The following is an 18,083-nucleotide window of genomic DNA, read 5'->3' on the forward strand; positions in this document are numbered from 1 at the left end:
CTAATAATCTGGCTCTACTTTACTTACAGGAAGTGACTCAGAAGATCCTGGAGGCGGTGGGGAACGTGGCAGGATCATCCTTGGAACAGACTAGCTGGCTGAGCAGAAATTTGGAGGTTAAGGCTCAGCCGCAGGTGTCAATCGATGAAACGGATGCTAATGGGGAGCTGTATGGTAAGAAATGGGTTCTGTAGTAAGATCACCGCTGCAACATCACCATCCCAGAATAATAGATGTTATCGTATTACCATCACAGCAAGCATCTATAGTACATCACAGCAAGCATCTATAGTACATCACAGCAAGCATCTATAGTACATCACAGCAAGCATCTATAGTACATCACAGCAAGGCACATCTATAGTACATCACAGCAAGCATCTATAGTACATCACAGCAAGCATCTATAGTACACCACAGCAAGGCACATCTATAGTACACCACAGCAAGCATCTATAGTACACCACAGCAAGCATCTATAGTACACCACAGCAAGGCACATCTATAGTACATCACAGCAAGCATCTATAGTACATCACAGCAAGGCACATCTATAGTACATCACAGCAAGCATCTATAGTACATCACAGCAAGCATCTATAGTACATCACAGCAAGCATCTATAGTACATGACAGCAGGGCACATCTATAGGGTATACCATCACTTTCTGATTGCAGGAGCCTCTGTAGTAAACAAGTGTTTCGGCCCCTTCATTCTCCGGATCGGTGTGGGTCCTGGCAGTCAGCCCTGCATTGATCAGAAAGTGATCACAGGGGATACTTCTTGTCAGGAGGTGTGCGGCATGGAAAGCATTTAGCAGTTTGTATATAATCTAGTAACTGTGTGCATACATTACTGAGTTACAATGCATTCAGAAAGTTTTCAGACTTTTTCACATTTTTCACATTTTGTTATGTTGCGGCCCTGTGCTAAAATGGAAAAAATAAATCGGGTTTTGTCAGTCTGCCCCATAATGAAATAGAATTTTAAACATTTTTGTAAGCCGCTGCAGCGCAGATTTAAGGTGGCCAGGACGGGATCTGCTGCGTGTACATATCTATGCACACGCCCAAGGTACCAGCCGCCAGAGAGGCCTGCGCTTTTTCCTAGGGTGCGCAAGCACGACCACTGCTGCTGGATTGCAGAGTGGTCGTAACTATGAAAACGAGCAAAAATGAATGAAGCCAGGAAAGGAGGCAATATGGACAATCACAATACATTAGTAAGTGCCTTGTAGTAACTTTCTCTACATGATAAAATGCCATTTGCTTACCCCTTTAAGCACTTTTGGATATGCCAGATAGGACAACTCCTTTAACACAGCCATCCATAAATATAATAAAGAAGCTTTCCCTAACTGTGTCCTTGCGGATGCATGTATGTTATAGCACAGAGCCGCAGGAAGATGAGGCCAATGCTAAGCCCTTGTATTATGTATATCATCCTGTGGTTTTCTCCGACAGATGATAACGCTACCGCTCAGTCATCCATGGTCTCTGCGTCCGCTCCATCGGTCTATAGTGTCCATGCGCTGTCGCTGCTTGCAGAGGTGAGTGCTGCCGCACGTCCATAGGTCCTGGAAGCCATCTATGTGCAGCTCCAATATTCTTTATTGTCATTGTATTGTAATGTCTAATGCGGGGAGTTGTTTTTTTTAAATGTTTTTTAAAGGTCCTGGCCACCCTCCTGGACATGGTTTACAGAAGCGATGAGAAGGAGAAAGCCGTGCCTTTAATATCCAGGCTCCTGTACTTTGTCTTTCCTTATCTAAGAAATCACAGGTATGTACCCCAGTAATAGTCACTCATGGTATACGGGAGATGCTCCATAGGTGTATATAGCTGATATATGTCAGCAGAAAAAGGGGGTAAAAAATAATATTCTTCATCCAGTACCGGGGAAGATATAAACAGAATGGGTCGGATGAGGTGGGTGTTTTGGGAGCTTAAATGGGTTCTCCGGGCTTTTAATATTGATGACCTATCATCAGGATAGGTCATCAATAGCAGATCGGCAAGGGTCCGACACCCGGCACCCCCTCCGATCAGCAGTGCGCACGTGTCATTTCACATCTCTCTTCCTGGTCTGCTGCTGCTTTGCCGTAGACATACCAGCGGGGAGCAGGAAGAAAGACGGGAGATGGCACGTGCACACTGCGCGCACCTTCCCTTCATACAGCTGATCGCAGGAATGCCATGTGTCGCTGCTATTAATGACCTATCCTGAGGATATGTTATCAAAAGTAAAAGCCCGGAGAACCCCTTTAATGTATTTGGGGAGCTTAATGGCGAGCTTAAGTGTTCTATGACCTTGTAACCTGGCTTAGGGTACTTTCACACTTGCGTCAAAGTTTTCCCGTTATCGAGTTCTGTCCTAGAGGCTCAATACCGAAAAGAACTGATCAGTTTTATCCCCATGCATTCTGAATGGAGAGCAATCCGTTCAGGATGCATCAGGATGTCTTCAGTTCAGTCCTTTACGGTATTTGAACGGAGAAAAAACAGCAGCATGCTGCATTTTCTCTCCGGCCAAAATCCTGACACTTGCCGCATTTTTTTCCATTGAATGTATTATGCCGCACTGAACGAATCCGTCTTCCGGTCTGCGCATGTGCAGACCTTTAAAAATGTAAAAAAAAATACTGGATCTGTTTTTTCCGGGTGACACCGGAGAGGACGATCCAGTATTGCAATGCATTTGTGAGACAGATCCGGATCCGTTCTACAAATGGTTTCCGTTATGGCATACAGATTGACGGATCCGGTATTGCAATGCATTTGTGAGATGGATCCGCATCCGGATCGGTCTACAAATGGGTTCCGTTTGCATACAGATTGGCGGATCCAGCAGGCATTTCCGGCGACAGAACTGCCTGCTGGAATCCAGCAACGGAAGTGTGAAAGTACCCTTGATTCAGGAGAGGGTCATGTGATGGAGAAAAGTAGTTTTTTTGGCAGAATCTGACCTACAGTATATGTAAGTGTTTTTTTTCCATTCAGTTTTTTTTACAGGTCCGTATGCGGAACCATTCATTTCAATGGGTCTGCAAAAAAACTGAAATGACTCAGTGTGCATTCCATATGTCCGTTCTGCAAAAAAATAGAACATGTCCAATGGATTAAAAAAAAAACGGATCTAATACGGATGTCACATGGATGTCATCCGCATGAGCCCTAAAAGACAGACGAAAATGTGGTTTGATTAGGTCATGTTCACACTGTGCCCAGGGCTAAACTGGTAGTACAAGTCACACTTTGTTATTCCTCATTTGAGCCTGCATCATGGGCGGTGTCATGGCCGCCTGGGAAATGTAAAGCATTCCTCTCCCTTAGGACTACCCTGAGGAAGTAAACTAGGCATAATTCATTAATGTAGGGCTCCATTTACACATCCGTAACGTGTTTTGCGGATCCGCAAAACTGACACGGCAATGTGTGTTCCGCATTTTGCGGACCGCACATCGCCGGCACTAATAGAATGGCAATTGCGGACAAGAATAGGACATGTTCTATTTTTTGGGGGAACGGAAATGCGGGTCCGCATTTCCGGAGCTGGGCCGCACGTCGTGCAGCCCCATAGAAATGAATGGGGTCCGCAATTCCGTTCCGCAAAATGCGGAACGAAATTGCGGACGTCTGAATGGGGCCTAAAGGGAATATATTGTCAGAAAATTACAAATTTTCTAAATCAAGTTTTATATTACATATATTTTTTTTAGAATTTCTGGTGGCTTTTTTTTTTTTTTTGAATTTTTCATTTTTTATATTAAAAAAAACAAAAGTCTCTCAGTTTTCACTCTGTTCACTGAGCTCCACAGTAGACTCACATTGCATGTCCTGTAAAGATCACTTATCAGCAGTCATCTCATTATCATCACAGCCAGGATAACAATGACACTTATACACACCTAAGGATCCACCAGTCGCAATAGGTGACCATCACAGCTGGTCTACTGCCCCTCACTGCACAATAACTTGTGTAGAAGTCACACAGCAGCCCACAATACTCTCCTATAGATGTTAATAAGTCATCTCTAGACTACAGGTTCCTATAGCCATGTAGCTACTGTAAAGCATATATCTGTTGATGTCTCTTCTAATTTTCCGTGTCTTTATATAAAAATAAAAAATAAAAAATATTTCCGTTTCTACACTGAACTTTATAATAGTCTAACCCCTCCTGTTCTGTAGAGATCACTTTTTAGCAGTCATCTCATTATCATGAAAGGCAGGATTATAATGTCTACCTGCTCTGTGTCCTCTATAGAGATCACTGTGCAAGGAGTGAAGAAGGTGAGCTTTGCCATTCATCCATTGTGATTGGGATCCTGTGTTCTCTACAGGATCTATAATCAAAATAGATGATGGTCACAGCTCACCTCCTCCCCTTCCCTGCTCCGTGATTTCTATAGAGGACACAGAGCATATACACAACACCCTCCTATAGAAGTTAATAAGTCATCTCCAGTCTACTGGTTCCTATGGTCCATTGGCTGCTAAAAACAGCCCCGGCAAGGTGGTTACCCTCATATTCCTTTACAGAAAATAAGGGAAAAAAATCTACTATGACAAAATAAAAAACCTATCACAGCGACCAATAAGGGCCACATAAAGCAATATACAATCTATAATACGTGATGTGTTGGCCCAAGTAATAAATCATCACCGAACAATTAATATAAATACAAGTTTATTAATGTCAACATTAAAAATCAATATACATGATAGATACAAGTTATAACAAAATAAAAACATTAGAAAAATGCTGAATATATTCATTGATAGAACGGAGATTGCTTTACCATCGCACCTCTACCTCCGTTTTCAGCTCCTACAATGCTCCCAGTTTCCGCGCCGGTGCCCAGCTCCTCAGCAGCCTCAGCGGGTACGCCTACACCAAACGAGCCTGGAAGAAGGAGGTTCTGGACTTGTACATGGATCCCGGCTTCTTCCAGATGGATACGTCCTGCGTTCAGTAAGCACACCCCGTGGTTGTCGTCTTGCGTAGTAGATGTCGGTGTCTTCTCTAGTGCGTGAGGCTCACCCTTAGCTGATGTTTGATTCTGGCCTACAATACTTATGCAAACATTCCCTGAAGCGCCCCAAGTGGGTAACTCAATGCATAACGCCTTGTCCCTACCAGACCAGAGAAGCTGGGTGGCGTGCCATTGTTTTTATGGATGGGTTCCTCAGTAGTATTCGACTGGTTGTCCTCTTACAAGTTGGCTGCTCTCGAGCCAGTGTGCAATCCCGGATTATAGCCGTTTTTTACTATTTGGTTATAGCAGGACATCTTTATGTCTTTTATGTACGTGCTTTACCTGGAAATATGTATTTACCTGTCTTTATTCTGGTTACACAGCTGGAAATCGATCATCGACCACCTTTTAACCCATGAAAAGACCATGTTTAAAGATCTAATGAGTAAGTCCATTTCCTTTTATAATCTGACCATGGCAATGAAGGGAGGATTTCATGTAACCGCCTCTCACCCCCAGCCCTCCATTACACAAGCTGGTAACCACATAATATTCAGGTGGCTTGGGATTAAGTTAAAGGGATTATGCCAAAGTTTTAAGTTAACTGATCACTTGGGGTCCAACCGCTGGGAGCCCCACCAGTCCAGAGAGTGGGGGTCCCGTTCCCCCATTGTGATGCAACGGCAGGTCATAAATGCGCACTGCAGCCCCATTCATTCTCTATGGGAGTGCTGGAGATAGCTAAATACAGCGCTGGGTTATCTCTGGCACTCCCAAAGAGAATGAATGGAACAGTGTGCATGCACGACCTGCTGCACCATCAAAACTAGGGAACGGGGAACACGCTTTCATGATCATGGGGGTCCCAATTGTCTGACCCCCAGAGATCAGCTATCCTGTGGAGAGGGGATAACTTAAAAACGTAACAAAACCCCTTTAAAATGGGTTGTCGGGGATCAACGAAAAAAACGGGCCAAGGGGATCCGCTTGGCCTCCGATCACTTAGGGCCTGTATTACACCAACATATTATCTGACAATATCTGTCCAATCAGACCAATAGTGTATAACAAAAGATCTGTGTTGTAATAAGCCATATGACCAGTGATTGGTCAGATATCTGTTGGTGTAATCAAGCCTTAGACCAGTGATTGGCTGCAGGGTCACCTGTGTTAATGTGATGTCATCGCTGCAGACATTAAACAAAGACCTGCAGGGGTGACTTGAACAATGGGGGCTTTAACAGGTAATAAGTGATGGTTGTTTTATTGGTTTATCCGTTGTTTTTTTTATTTTTTTTTATCCCGGACAGCCCTTTTAATTGAGGTGGTTTCGGACAGTAAATTGTACCTATACAAGCACCACTAGTGGGAACTCACTGTACATTGAATTATACAGCCACCACTAGGGGGAGCTCCCTGCATACAGAATTATACAGCCACCAGTAGGGGGAGCTCCCTGCATACAGAATTATACAGCCACCAGTAGGGGGAGCTCCCTGCATACAGAATTATACAGCCACCAGTAGGGGGAGCTCCCTGCATACAGAATTATACAACTACCACTAGGGGGAGCTCCCTGCATACAGAATTATACAACTACCACTAGGGGGAGCTCCCTGCATACAGAATTATACAGCCACCAGTAGGGGGAGCTCCCTGCATACAGAATTATACAGCCACCAGTAGGGGGAGCTCTCTGCATACAGAATTATACAGCCACCACTAGGGGGAGCTCCCTGCATACAGAATTATACAGCCACCAGTAGGGGGAGCTCCCTGCATACAGGATTATACAGCCACCATTAGGGGGAGCTCCCTGCATACAGAATTATGCAACTAACACTAGGGGGAGCTCCCTGCATACAGAATTATACAGCTACCACTAGGGGGAGCTCCCTGCATACAGAATTATACAGCCACCACTAGGGGGAGCTCCCTGCATACAGAATTATACAGCCACCAGTAGGGGGAGCTCCCTGCATACAGGATTATACAGCCACCAGTAGGGGGAGCTCCCTGCATACAGAATTATGCAACTAACACTAGGGGGAGCTCCCTGCATACAGAATTATACAGCTACCACTAGGGGAGCTCCCTGCATACAGAATTATACAGCTACTACTAGGGGGAGCTCCCTGCATACAGAATTATACAACTACCACTAGGAGGAGCTCCCTGCATACAGAATTATACAACTACCACTAGGGGGAGCTCCCTGCATACAGAATTATACAACTACCACTAGTGGGACCTCGCTGTATATTGAATTATACAGCCACCACTAGGGGGAGCTCCCTGCATACAGAATTATACAACTACCACTAGGGGAGCTCCCTGCATACAGAATTATACAGCCACCACTAGGGGGAGCTCCCTGCATACAGAATTATACAGCCACCACTAGGGGGAGCTCCCTGCATACAGAATTATACAACTACCACTAGGGGGAGCTCCCTGCATACAGAATTATACAGCCACCACTAGGGGGAGCTCCCTGCATACAGAATTATACAGCCACCACTAGGGGGAGCTCCCTGCATACAGAATTATACAACTACTACTAGGGGGAGCTCCCTGCATACAGAATTATACAGCCACCACTAGGGGGAGCTCCCTGCATACAGAATTATACAGCCACCACTAGGGGGAGCTCCCTGCATACAGAATTATACAGCCACCACTAGGGGGAGCTCCCTGCATACAGAATTATACAGCCACCACTAGGGGGAGCTCCCTGCATACAGAATTATACAACTACCACTAGGAGGAGCTCCCTGCATACAGAATTATACAACTACCACTGTGGGAAGCTCTCTGCATACAGAATTATACAGCCACCACTAGGGGGAGCTCCCTGCATAGAGAATTATACAGCCACCAGTAGGGGGAGCTCTCTGCATACAGAATTATACAGCCACCACTAGGGGGAGCTCCCTGCATACAGAATTATACAGCTACCACTAGGAGGAACTCCCTGCATAGAGAATTATACAGCCACCAGTAGGAGGAGCTCCCTGCATACAGAATTATACAACTACCACTAGGGGAGCTCCCTGCATACAGAATTATACAACTACCACTGTGGGAAGCTCTCTGCATACAGAATTATACAGCCACCAGTAGGGGGAGCTCCCTGCATACAGAATTATACAACTACCAGTAGGGGGAGCTCCCTGCATACAGAATTATACAACTTTGTGAAAAGCAGACCAATCCTATGCATGAGAGTGGTGCAAAATCTTCTACCTGTCGTTAGGCATCAGGCTCGGACTGGCCCACAGGGGTACAGGTGAATCCTTCGGTAGGCCCCTAGTCTCCCACCCCCTGCACAAGTGGCACATAACAGATAGCGGAGATGATTTCTAGGTATAGAGGAAAGCTGCCAGTATCCTCTTCTCCCCAGGACCTACCTTCTCAATATTGCTGCAGGGACCCCCATATTCAATCATCTGGTAGCCTCTTGCTGCTGTGTGAGCAGATTAGGCTACTTTCACACTAGCGTTTCTGCTGGATCCGGCAGGGTCCAGCAAAAACGCTTCCGTTACTGATAATACAACCGCCTGCATCCGTTATGAAAAGATCCGTTTGTATTATCTTTAAAGGGGTTGTCCGGGTTCAGAGCTGAACCCGGACATACCCTTATTTTCACCCCGGCAGCCCTCCTGAGCCTAGCATCGGAGCATCTCATGCTCCGATGCGCTCCCGTGCCCTGCGCTAGATCGCGCAGGGCACAGGCTCTTGTGTTTTAAAATAACACACTGCCGGGCGGTAACTTCCGCCCAGCAGTGTGTTCGGTGACGTCACCGGCTCTGAGGGGCGGGCTTTAGCTCTGCCCTAGCCGTTTTACTGGCTAGGGCAGAGCCAAATCCCGCCCATCAGTGCCGGTGACGTCACCGGGCTGCCTGTCAGCCCCATAGAGAGCCCGGTATGTCACCGGAACTCAGAAAAATGCCTTTGCCCTGCGCGATTTAGCGCAGGGCAAAGGAGAGCATCGGAGCATGAACTGCTCCGATGCTCATGTCAGGGGGGCTGCCTGGGTGAAAATGGAGGGATGTCCAGGTTCAGCTCTGAACCTGGACAACCCCTTTAACATTGCCAAGACGGGTCCGTCATGAACTCCATTGAAAGTCAATGGGGGACGGATCCGTTTTCTGTTGTGACAGATGAAACTGATTCATCCCCATTGACTTGCTGGGGGGTCATGAGGGATCCGTCTTTCTCCGCATCCCAGGCCGGAAAGCAAACTACAACACGCGGTTTGCTCTCCGCTATGAGAACACAACCAAATAGAACGGAATGCATTTTGGAGCGCTCCGTTCTGTTCAGTTTTGTCCCCATTGACAATGAATGGGGACAAAACTGAAGCGTTTTTTCTTTTTCCGGTATTGAGACCCTATGATGGATCTCAATACCGGAATACTAAAACGCTACTGTGAAAGTAGCCTTATATTTGAATGTATCCGTACAGTGTTCCCCCAAAATACATTTCACTGCTGGGCCCTAGGCACCCCAGTCCGACACATATATTCTGTATGTCCTGCTCATGTTTCTTCTTCTGTTGACAGACATGCCCAGCAGCTCTCTGAAGCTCTACCCCAGCAGCGAGCAGAAGGCGATGCTACTAAAACGTCAGGGCTTTGCCGTATTCAGTGGAGAACTGGATCAGTACCATCTCTACCTGCCCCTGATACAAGGTCAGTATAGAGGAGCTCTCATGTGTAGGAGACCCCTTGTCAAACACTCTCTTATTCTGGATTAACACCATTCAGGACCCTCATCTATTAGAGGGTCTTTCCTCCTGGAGGGTCCAGCCCGTTCACTTCTGGTAGAAACAATCACCGTTACCCTTAGATTCAGAATTACAATTTTCCTGCTTTTTTTTTTTTTTTTTGCAGAGCGTTTGACAGAAAATATCCGCATGGGGCAGACCCCTATAATGGCGGCACAGATGTTCCTGTTTTTCCGCGTCTTGTTACTGAGAATCTCCCCACAGCATCTTACCTCATTGTGGCCAATCATGGTGACAGAGCTGGTGTGTATAAAGCAATGTCCTGCACTTGTACTGAAAGGGATTGTACAGGATTAGAAATCATGGCTGCTCTCTGCCTAAAACAGCGCCTCGTCTGTCCTAGGGTTATGTCTGGTATTGCAGCTCAGCTCTAGTGACAGAGTGCATGGAGCTGAGCTGCAATAGTACATACAACCCATGGACAGGTGAGGCGCTGTTTTTGGAAGAAAGCTTTTTCTAATCCTGCACAGCCCTTTGAAATAGATAGTTTTTACATGCTAGGGCTCTATTCACCGCAGTTGTAGACAAATGGTTGTCCCTCGATCTGGCCAGTATAGGTCATTATCGCGACATCCCCACCAAGCTCTGCAGGAGCGGCTTCGGCCATTGTACGGTTGCTTTGGACCCCAACCAATGCTGCATCTCCCAATATGATTGCTCATTTTGGCAGGAGATGCAGCTCTAAGATATTATGATGCGGTCGATTTAATAATCCAGCAAATTTTATTAAGGGATATTCCCGTCTGAGACATTGATGGCATATCACTAGGATATACCATCAATGTGTGCACCACCTCTGTGACCCATAGACAAGTGGGCACCCGAAGTGAAGGAGAGCGCAATACACGTGTGCGGCCTGCTCTCTGTTCATTGCTATGGGAGTTCCAAAAATCGCTAAGCGGTAACTCTGCTATTTCGTAAGTCCCATAGCGGTGAAAGGGAAGGTGGCCGCGCTTGCGCGGAGTGCTCTCTATTCATTGCTATGGGAGTTCCAAAAATAGCCAAGCGGTAGCTCAGCTATTTTTCGGAAGTCCCATAGTGGTGAATAGAGAGCACACTGCGCAAGCGCGGCCACCTTCACATTCACCGCTGTGGGATTGCCGGAAATAGCCATGCTAGCGCTTGGCTATTTTCGGAACTCTCATGGCCGTGAACAAAGGGTTGGACACAGCTGCTCTGTTCTCTTCCGGGGCCCTGTTCTGGATATCGGTGTGGGACCCGCACCTATCTGACATTGATGGCATATCCTAGCGATACGCCATCCATGTCTCCACGTCCCAGATAGGCCAACCCCTTTATTGATAGTATAAGAGGATCGTGTTCAGCCACCTCCTGATCTGCCCAAGACGCACATGCACACGTGATCTCCAACCTGTGGCTCTCCAGCTGATGCAGAACCCCCAGCATGCCCTAACAGTTGGTAAATTGTAGTTCCGCAGTAGCTGACGAGACCACTGATCCAACCTGTGACCCCACAGCAGAGGTGATATAATGGGGGCATTGTGCAACCATAAGAGCCCCTGTAAAAGAGGTCAGACTGGTACCAAGCAAGGAGTCCACATGCCGATTGACAAGCTTCTCCCTATGCACAGAAGTAGCACAAGCATTACAGCTATGGGTACATAGACATGGAAGATATAGTCATTCTTACGGGCCCCAGTCTGTCTTGAAACCATCTCTTTGTCTTCAGATACACGCATTTGTCCAACTTCAAGATGATCTGATGGAGGAAGAGACCACAACAAAGTAAGATGTGATGTTGTTTGTGTAGTAAAGGGATGTCATACAGCTCCACCACCTCCGGCTGTGTGATCACCTACATCTCATCATCTCCTACAGGAACACCAAAGCAAGTAAACAGAAGGCGGCAGCGGCTGAGAGCAATGGCCCGGTGTATGCCGAAATCCATCAGAACAGCCTCGACCTGTATTTATCTGCCTGCAAGTTCCTAGACACAGCGCTTTCGTTCCCCCCGGATAAGATGCCTCTGTTTCAGATGTAGGTCCCCCTTGTGTCAGTTTTAGACTGGTTTGCTATTCTTGGGATTGGTAGGGTCCCAGGGCTTGGACCTTCTCCCTGTGCATTAGGAGACAGCGTCCTGCTCTATCTCCTAGGCTCCCATATCCAGTACAGGAGCTCTAGAATCGCAGTACTGGCTCCCCCTGCTGGATATGGGGGGTTAGGAGACGGAGCAGGATGCTGTATCTCCAAATACAGAGATAAGAGCAGTCACTAGTACAGGCGATGGCTGCTCCGTGCTGCTATGTACAAACCCAATCTGCTACACAAGTTATATAGAAAGGTGAGTGTTGTGCACTCCTGCACTGCGATCACTTGTCTTTATAACTGGAGGTAGCAGTGAACCCTGTTAATAAATATGGGCAGAATACAGGCACACATACTGCTCCCGATATCTGAGGATGACATGCAGAATCCTGAATATGACATCATTCTGTATGACTATGTGTGATTATAGATCATTGGGGGAGATTTATTACATCCCTGAGCAAGAAAAGTGGCCTTAAAAAGTCGCCAATACTGGTTTTACGTCGCCCTCACTACTTTTCTTAAAGGGGGCATGGCAAGGGTGGAAGGAGGCGTGGACAGCAGCCACATTTAGGGTCCATTCACACGTCCGTTGTTTCTTTCCTGATCTGTTCCGTTTTTTGCGGAACAGATCTGGACAAGATCTGTACCCATTCATTTTCAATGGGTCCTGAAAAAAAAATCAGACATTGTGCTGTCCGATTTTTTTCAGGACCCATTGAAAATGAATGGGTACAGATCTGGTCCAGATCTGTTCCGCAAAAAACGGAACAGATCAGGGAAGAAACAACGGACGTGTGAATGGACCCTAAATGTAATTTTGTAAATGTAGATCATTCTGTATGACTGTAGATTATTCTGTGTGATTGATTGTAGATTATTCTGTGTGATTGTAGATTATTCTGTGTGATTGTAGATTATTATGTGTGATTATAGATCATCCCGTGTGATTATAGATCATCCCGTGTGATTATAGATCATCCCGTGTGATTATAGATCATCCCGTGTGACTATAGATCATTCCATATGATTATAGATCATTCCGTATGATTACACCACGCAACAACAAAAAAACTTTTCGTCTGCTACTGGGCAAAAACCATTTGTCCTATACTTTGTCCTATACTAAATCGAGTGTGCGGATTACAAATCCGAAGTCAGAATTGTTGTAACACGAAATTTTACTATGCATAAGTGCGCCTAAATGAATTAAGCACTTGGAAAGTATTGAATAATTTTGAACAGAATGAGTTTTAGGCTACTTTCACACTAGCAGCAATGACCTCCGGCAGGCTGTTCCGTCAGGTGCAAGTTCCAGAGGGTTGAGTTTAGTTCTGAATGTGTCGTGCATTAGTTTGTTGATTTCGGGGCCAATACAAATTCTGGCCTTTATTTTGGCATCAGTTTTCCGTGTGCTAAACTTCTCCTTCAAATACTGGAAACCATTTCGATCACGATCAAGTGCAATTGCAAAATTTTTCATTAAACCAAGTTTAATGTGAAGTGGTGGAAGATAAACTTGAAGTGGATCGACCAGTGATTTATGTTGTACATTGTACTGACCAACTCTGTGCTCAACTCTGAGAGGCCACGGTCTCATTTTGTAATGATTGTTTCTGTATCCGTTCCGTTTTTTTTGCGGATAGGATGCGGACCCATTTATTTCAATGGGTCCGCAAAAAATGCAGACAGTACACCGTGTGCTGTCCGCATCAGTATGTCCGTTCCGTAGCCCTGCAAAAAAAATACATGTCCTATTCTTGTCCATTTTACGAACAAGGATAGGCATTATTACAATGGATCCGCAAAAAAACGAATGACATACAGACGTCATCTGTTTTTTTTTTTGCTGATCCGCAATTTGCGAACCGCAAAACACATACGGTCGTGTGCATGTAGCCTAAATCAAGTTTTTCTCTCAGTAGCAAAATCATTGTTGTACGGTGTTATAGATCATTCCGTGTGATTGTTGATCATTCCGTGTGACTATAGATCATTCTGTGTGACTATAGATCATTCTGTGTTACTGTAGATCATTCTGTGTGACTGTAGATCATTCCGTGTGACTGTAGATCATTCCGTGTGACTGTAGATCATTCCGTGTGACTGTAGATCATTCCGTGTGACTGTAGATCATTCCGTGTGACTGTAGATCATTCTGTGTGATTATGGCTCGCCCTCTCTGCTTCATCGTGGCTTCTGCTGTATTTCAGTTACAGATGGGCCTTTGTCCCTGAAGTGGACACGGAGTCTTGTCCAGCAGCGGACATGGTAGAAAATCACCAGGAATGTAAACCTCACGTCGTCCGCATCCTAGAGCTCATGAGGTTGCGGTTTGGCGTAAGTATCTGGGTATCTATTTAAAGGGAAGCTGCCAGAAGGTCCCTTATCCAGTTTTTTGCTGTCTATACAGTACATAGGGAAAGAAGGGCCGAGGTTCTGCTGGGCAGGGGAAGTAGATTCTGAACAGGCACGTGCTGCTGTTGCCACTCCTGCCCCGGCAGTAGTCAGGTTTGGGTCATGCTCCGTTCTGAGCTGCTGCGTCTCTACTGGGTAGGGGCTGCTTGGCTTGGAAAGCAGAAGACTGAGAGAACCTGCCAACTTTTTTGGTGCCAGTATTTTATGCCGCCCTCGGCAGGGGGCATGACAAGGGTAGGGTCGTCAGCCTTGGCACATTCATCATTATTTACTCCAGGAACTGGTGTAAATAATGGCTGAAATTGAAGGCAGCTCCGAGCACATGGAGAGCCAGAGGAGGCATGTCATTTATGACCAGGCCTGCACCTCGTCATAGATAACATGCCTCCTCCGGCAGCGCAGGTGCTTTCAAGGCCCGCGCAGCAGATTCTGTTTTTGATAAATCAGGGCCTTTTTGTATATATATGGTTATAGGGGTCACCATTAAATTATTACAAAATATCAAAAGGAGTAATACTCACAGTACCAGTCCCATGCCGCCTCCGTTCCCCTGGCTGCAGTGATGTTTTGCCATCTCAACCACTGTGACCACTGCAGCCAATCTCCGTGTGGACAAGCCGTGTCATCACTGGATCCTAATAAACAAAGACCAGTTAGGGACTGGGGAAGTGTCACCAGAGGAGCGGCAGGGACTGGTACCGTGAGTTTACTGTTGTCATGAGGCAGGAAAACACTTTCAAATATTCTTCTGATTAGAGAAAGTCTCCTGTGAAAGAAAGCAATTCGGTATTAACCCAACACCGCATTAATGGGTTAAAAATGGCGGTAACCATTGCATATATGAGATACTGTACTGGATATACCTTCCAGAATACCTTTCTTCTCTTGCAGTTCAATCATGTACTTAATAACATCCATTATTTTTTTTTTTTCAGGAAATCCCAGCAGAAAGTTCAAGTCTGAAGAGGACCGGGTTCCCCCTTCTCAGTCTGCGGTCCATATCTAAGATCACGCAGCTCATGCAGTTTTTTAGGACTCTCAACTTCGTATTCAAAGCAAAGGGAAGGGGATCTGCTCCTTCTCACGAGCCGGATGTCTCGGTGGAATATCCAGTAGAAGACACTACAAGGGTCCTTAGGGATCTCGAAGAAAACGTGGAATCTGACTTCCTGGAGAACATGTCAAGTTAATATGTCGGCAGTGTACAGATCATGTGACAGGTGGCGGAGCGTGGCTGCCGTCTACCATGTGGAATGTGAATAGAAAGTGCAGATAAAACCAGTATAAATATACAGTATATATAGGGTATAAAAAAAAATCCTTCCATAGGATATGTCAATGAGATTGTAATTATTTTATGTAGAATATTCCAAAATAAGACAAGTTGGCTTATAGAATAGAACAGGCATGCTCAACCTGCGGCCCTCCAGCTGTTGCAAAACTACAACTCCCATCATTCCCAGACAGCCTACAGCAGGGCATGGTGGGAGTTGTAGTTTTACAACAGCTGGAGGGCCGCAGGTTGAGCATCCCCGAAACAGAGAAAAACCTCTCCATGTAAAAGGTCTAATATGATGGCAGAGGAGCACAAAATCACAGGGGAGGAATCATATAAATGGAAGGGAAAGCGGAGGCGGCCGGCCTGGTAAGAGAATATGGGCCGGCCGTTCTCTACCTCAAGCTCTGAAAGGAAAGTTGTATCAGTTGTTTTACCTTGGTGGCTCTAATTTTTCGGAGCAGCGGTGGCCATTAGTAGATGTCTTATCGGTTGGGACCCTACACCAGGAACTAGAATGAAGGGTCTGCTGTGCAGACAGCAGTGGGGCAGGGGTGGCACAGGAGAGGCACTACAGTCTCCTTATTCTCGGTATTAAGGCCCCAGGGTGTATTTACAAGGGGCTCAGTCAAAAACCTATTGTTTATGGGGGGCTCCCAGGAGGAGAGAAGGATCAGGCAAATTGAAATCTTTTTTGCCTGATCTTTACCAAAGATAAGCCGTTGTCACAGATGTCTGGCAGCAGCTTCCTCTCACTGCTGAAAACACACGCATGCTTGGCCAGAGAGGTCTGAATCAAAGTAACCCGACAGCTATTGAAGGTATATGGGGGAGTAGTCAGACCCCACCTCACTCATCAGTTATAGTAGTATATCTAATCAATAGATCAACAATGCTTTGGGTGAAAACATCCTTTTGAAGGGATTCTCTACCTACATGTATTTAATGAAAATATACAAAAGAGGAGCTGTCGCCTCTCCTGACGTGCCTGAGTAAGTGGTAACAGGAGTTGGTGACAGGTCCTTTAAGACTTCCATCACCCTTGGTTCTACTGAACCAAACTTAAATCTGGTTTCCAAAGGATAGGTCATCAGATCAGCGGGGGTCTGACACCCAGCACTAATACTGATCAGTACAGAACCTATACACTGGCCGGAAGCTGAAGTACAAGGTTCTGTCCACTATGTAGTGGTCGTGCCGGAGTACCACAGCTGGGCTCTCAATGCAGCCTTTCAATTTCTGTATAGTTTCTGACACCGATGGCTGCCCAAAACTGCTGATTGGTGGAAGTGCCCAGTGTCGGACCCCGACAGATCTGATATTAATGACCTATCTAGAGGATAGGCCATCAATATCTAAAGCTGGTCAGCTGACAAACTAATGTGTCCGGAGTTCCCAACTCTCCACCGACAGATAATGTATATATTAATATTTTCGTCCGATCTTTTTGTTCTCCTTGGAGATAAGTTGCCGCCAGATGTGTCTGTCAGTGGGTTTTCCCACTATCCCCGTAGCAAACACAGACAAGTTTGGCCAAGCTGAACCTGTATGTGTATGGACAAGACAGGAAGAGATAGCTGTCAGACAAGCGATCGTTCAGCCGCAGATATTGAATGTGTCTCGCCAGCTCTATCCCGGAAAACCCATTTTAGGCTACTTTCACACTAGCGTTCGTGGCTCCGCTTGTGAGTTCCGTTTGAAGGCTCTCACAAGCGGCCCCGTCCAGCCCTAAAGCATTCTGAGTGGATGCGGATCCGCTCAGAATGCATCAGTCTGGCAGCGTTTGTCCTCCGCTCAGCAGGCGAACACCCGAACGCAGCTTGCAGCGTTCGGATGTCCGCCTGGCCGTGCGGAGGCAAACGGATCCGTCCAGACTTACAATGTAAGTCAATGGGGACGGATCCGTTTGAAGTTGACACAATATTGCTCAATTTTCAAACGGATCCGTTCCTCATTGACTTTCAATGTAAAGTCTGGACGGATCCGTCTGAGCAACTTTTCACACTTAGAATATTTTCTAAAATATAATGCAGACGGATCCGCTCTGAACGCAAGTGTGAAAGTAACCTAAGGTGCCCATACACCTTCAATAGCTGTCTCGGCTGACATCCCCTCTTCCTCCCCCCTACACAGGCACATGCTGTTCGACAGAGAATGTATGGATTCTGAATGGGGGAGAGAGGAGTACGACACCTTTAGCAGCTGCTTATCTGCCATGTGTGCAAAATAATCGGGCTTTAAAATTCAACCATGCCTGATCCTTCTGTCCCCGGACATCCATTGACTTTACTGCTATGCTTGTGCTCACCCCATGTAGATGGAAGCCCGGACAGTGCCAGCTGTGATTCCATTATGTCTCTATACTCCTCATATAGGTTCAGTGGAGTTATGCTGGGTCCAAGTGTTATGTCCGTACTGCGGACCCTTAGGTTGGTAGATAGTTGTCGGCCAAACACTTATTTGGCAGAGAGCTACCCCTCCCTTCCCCCCTCTCATACACATTCACTCTGGGCTTGGGCGAGTGGCATGTTCCTTCAATTGGTAGAGTATCAGGCATGTTGAATTCCGACGGCCC

At 46.2% G+C, this 18,083-nt stretch overlaps 1 protein-coding gene across 1 annotated transcript in view; it reads left to right on the top strand.

The window, feature by feature from the left end:
• The window catches only part of DOP1B (DOP1 leucine zipper like protein B), a 131,467-nt gene extending 114,195 nt beyond the window's left edge, over positions 1-17,272 (top strand). Inside the window, exon 37 of the mRNA XM_044284468.1 lies at positions 15,168-17,272. Coding sequence (XP_044140403.1) covers positions 15,168-15,422 — 255 coding nt within the window. The 3' untranslated portion in view covers positions 15,423-17,272. The remainder of the gene's footprint in view (positions 1-15,167) is intronic.
• The last annotated feature ends 811 nt before the right edge of the window (positions 17,273-18,083 follow it).

The sequence above is a fragment of the Bufo gargarizans genome, chromosome 3 (assembly GCF_014858855.1).
Source record: "Bufo gargarizans isolate SCDJY-AF-19 chromosome 3, ASM1485885v1, whole genome shotgun sequence".
Lineage (NCBI taxonomy): Eukaryota > Metazoa > Chordata > Amphibia > Anura > Bufonidae > Bufo > Bufo gargarizans.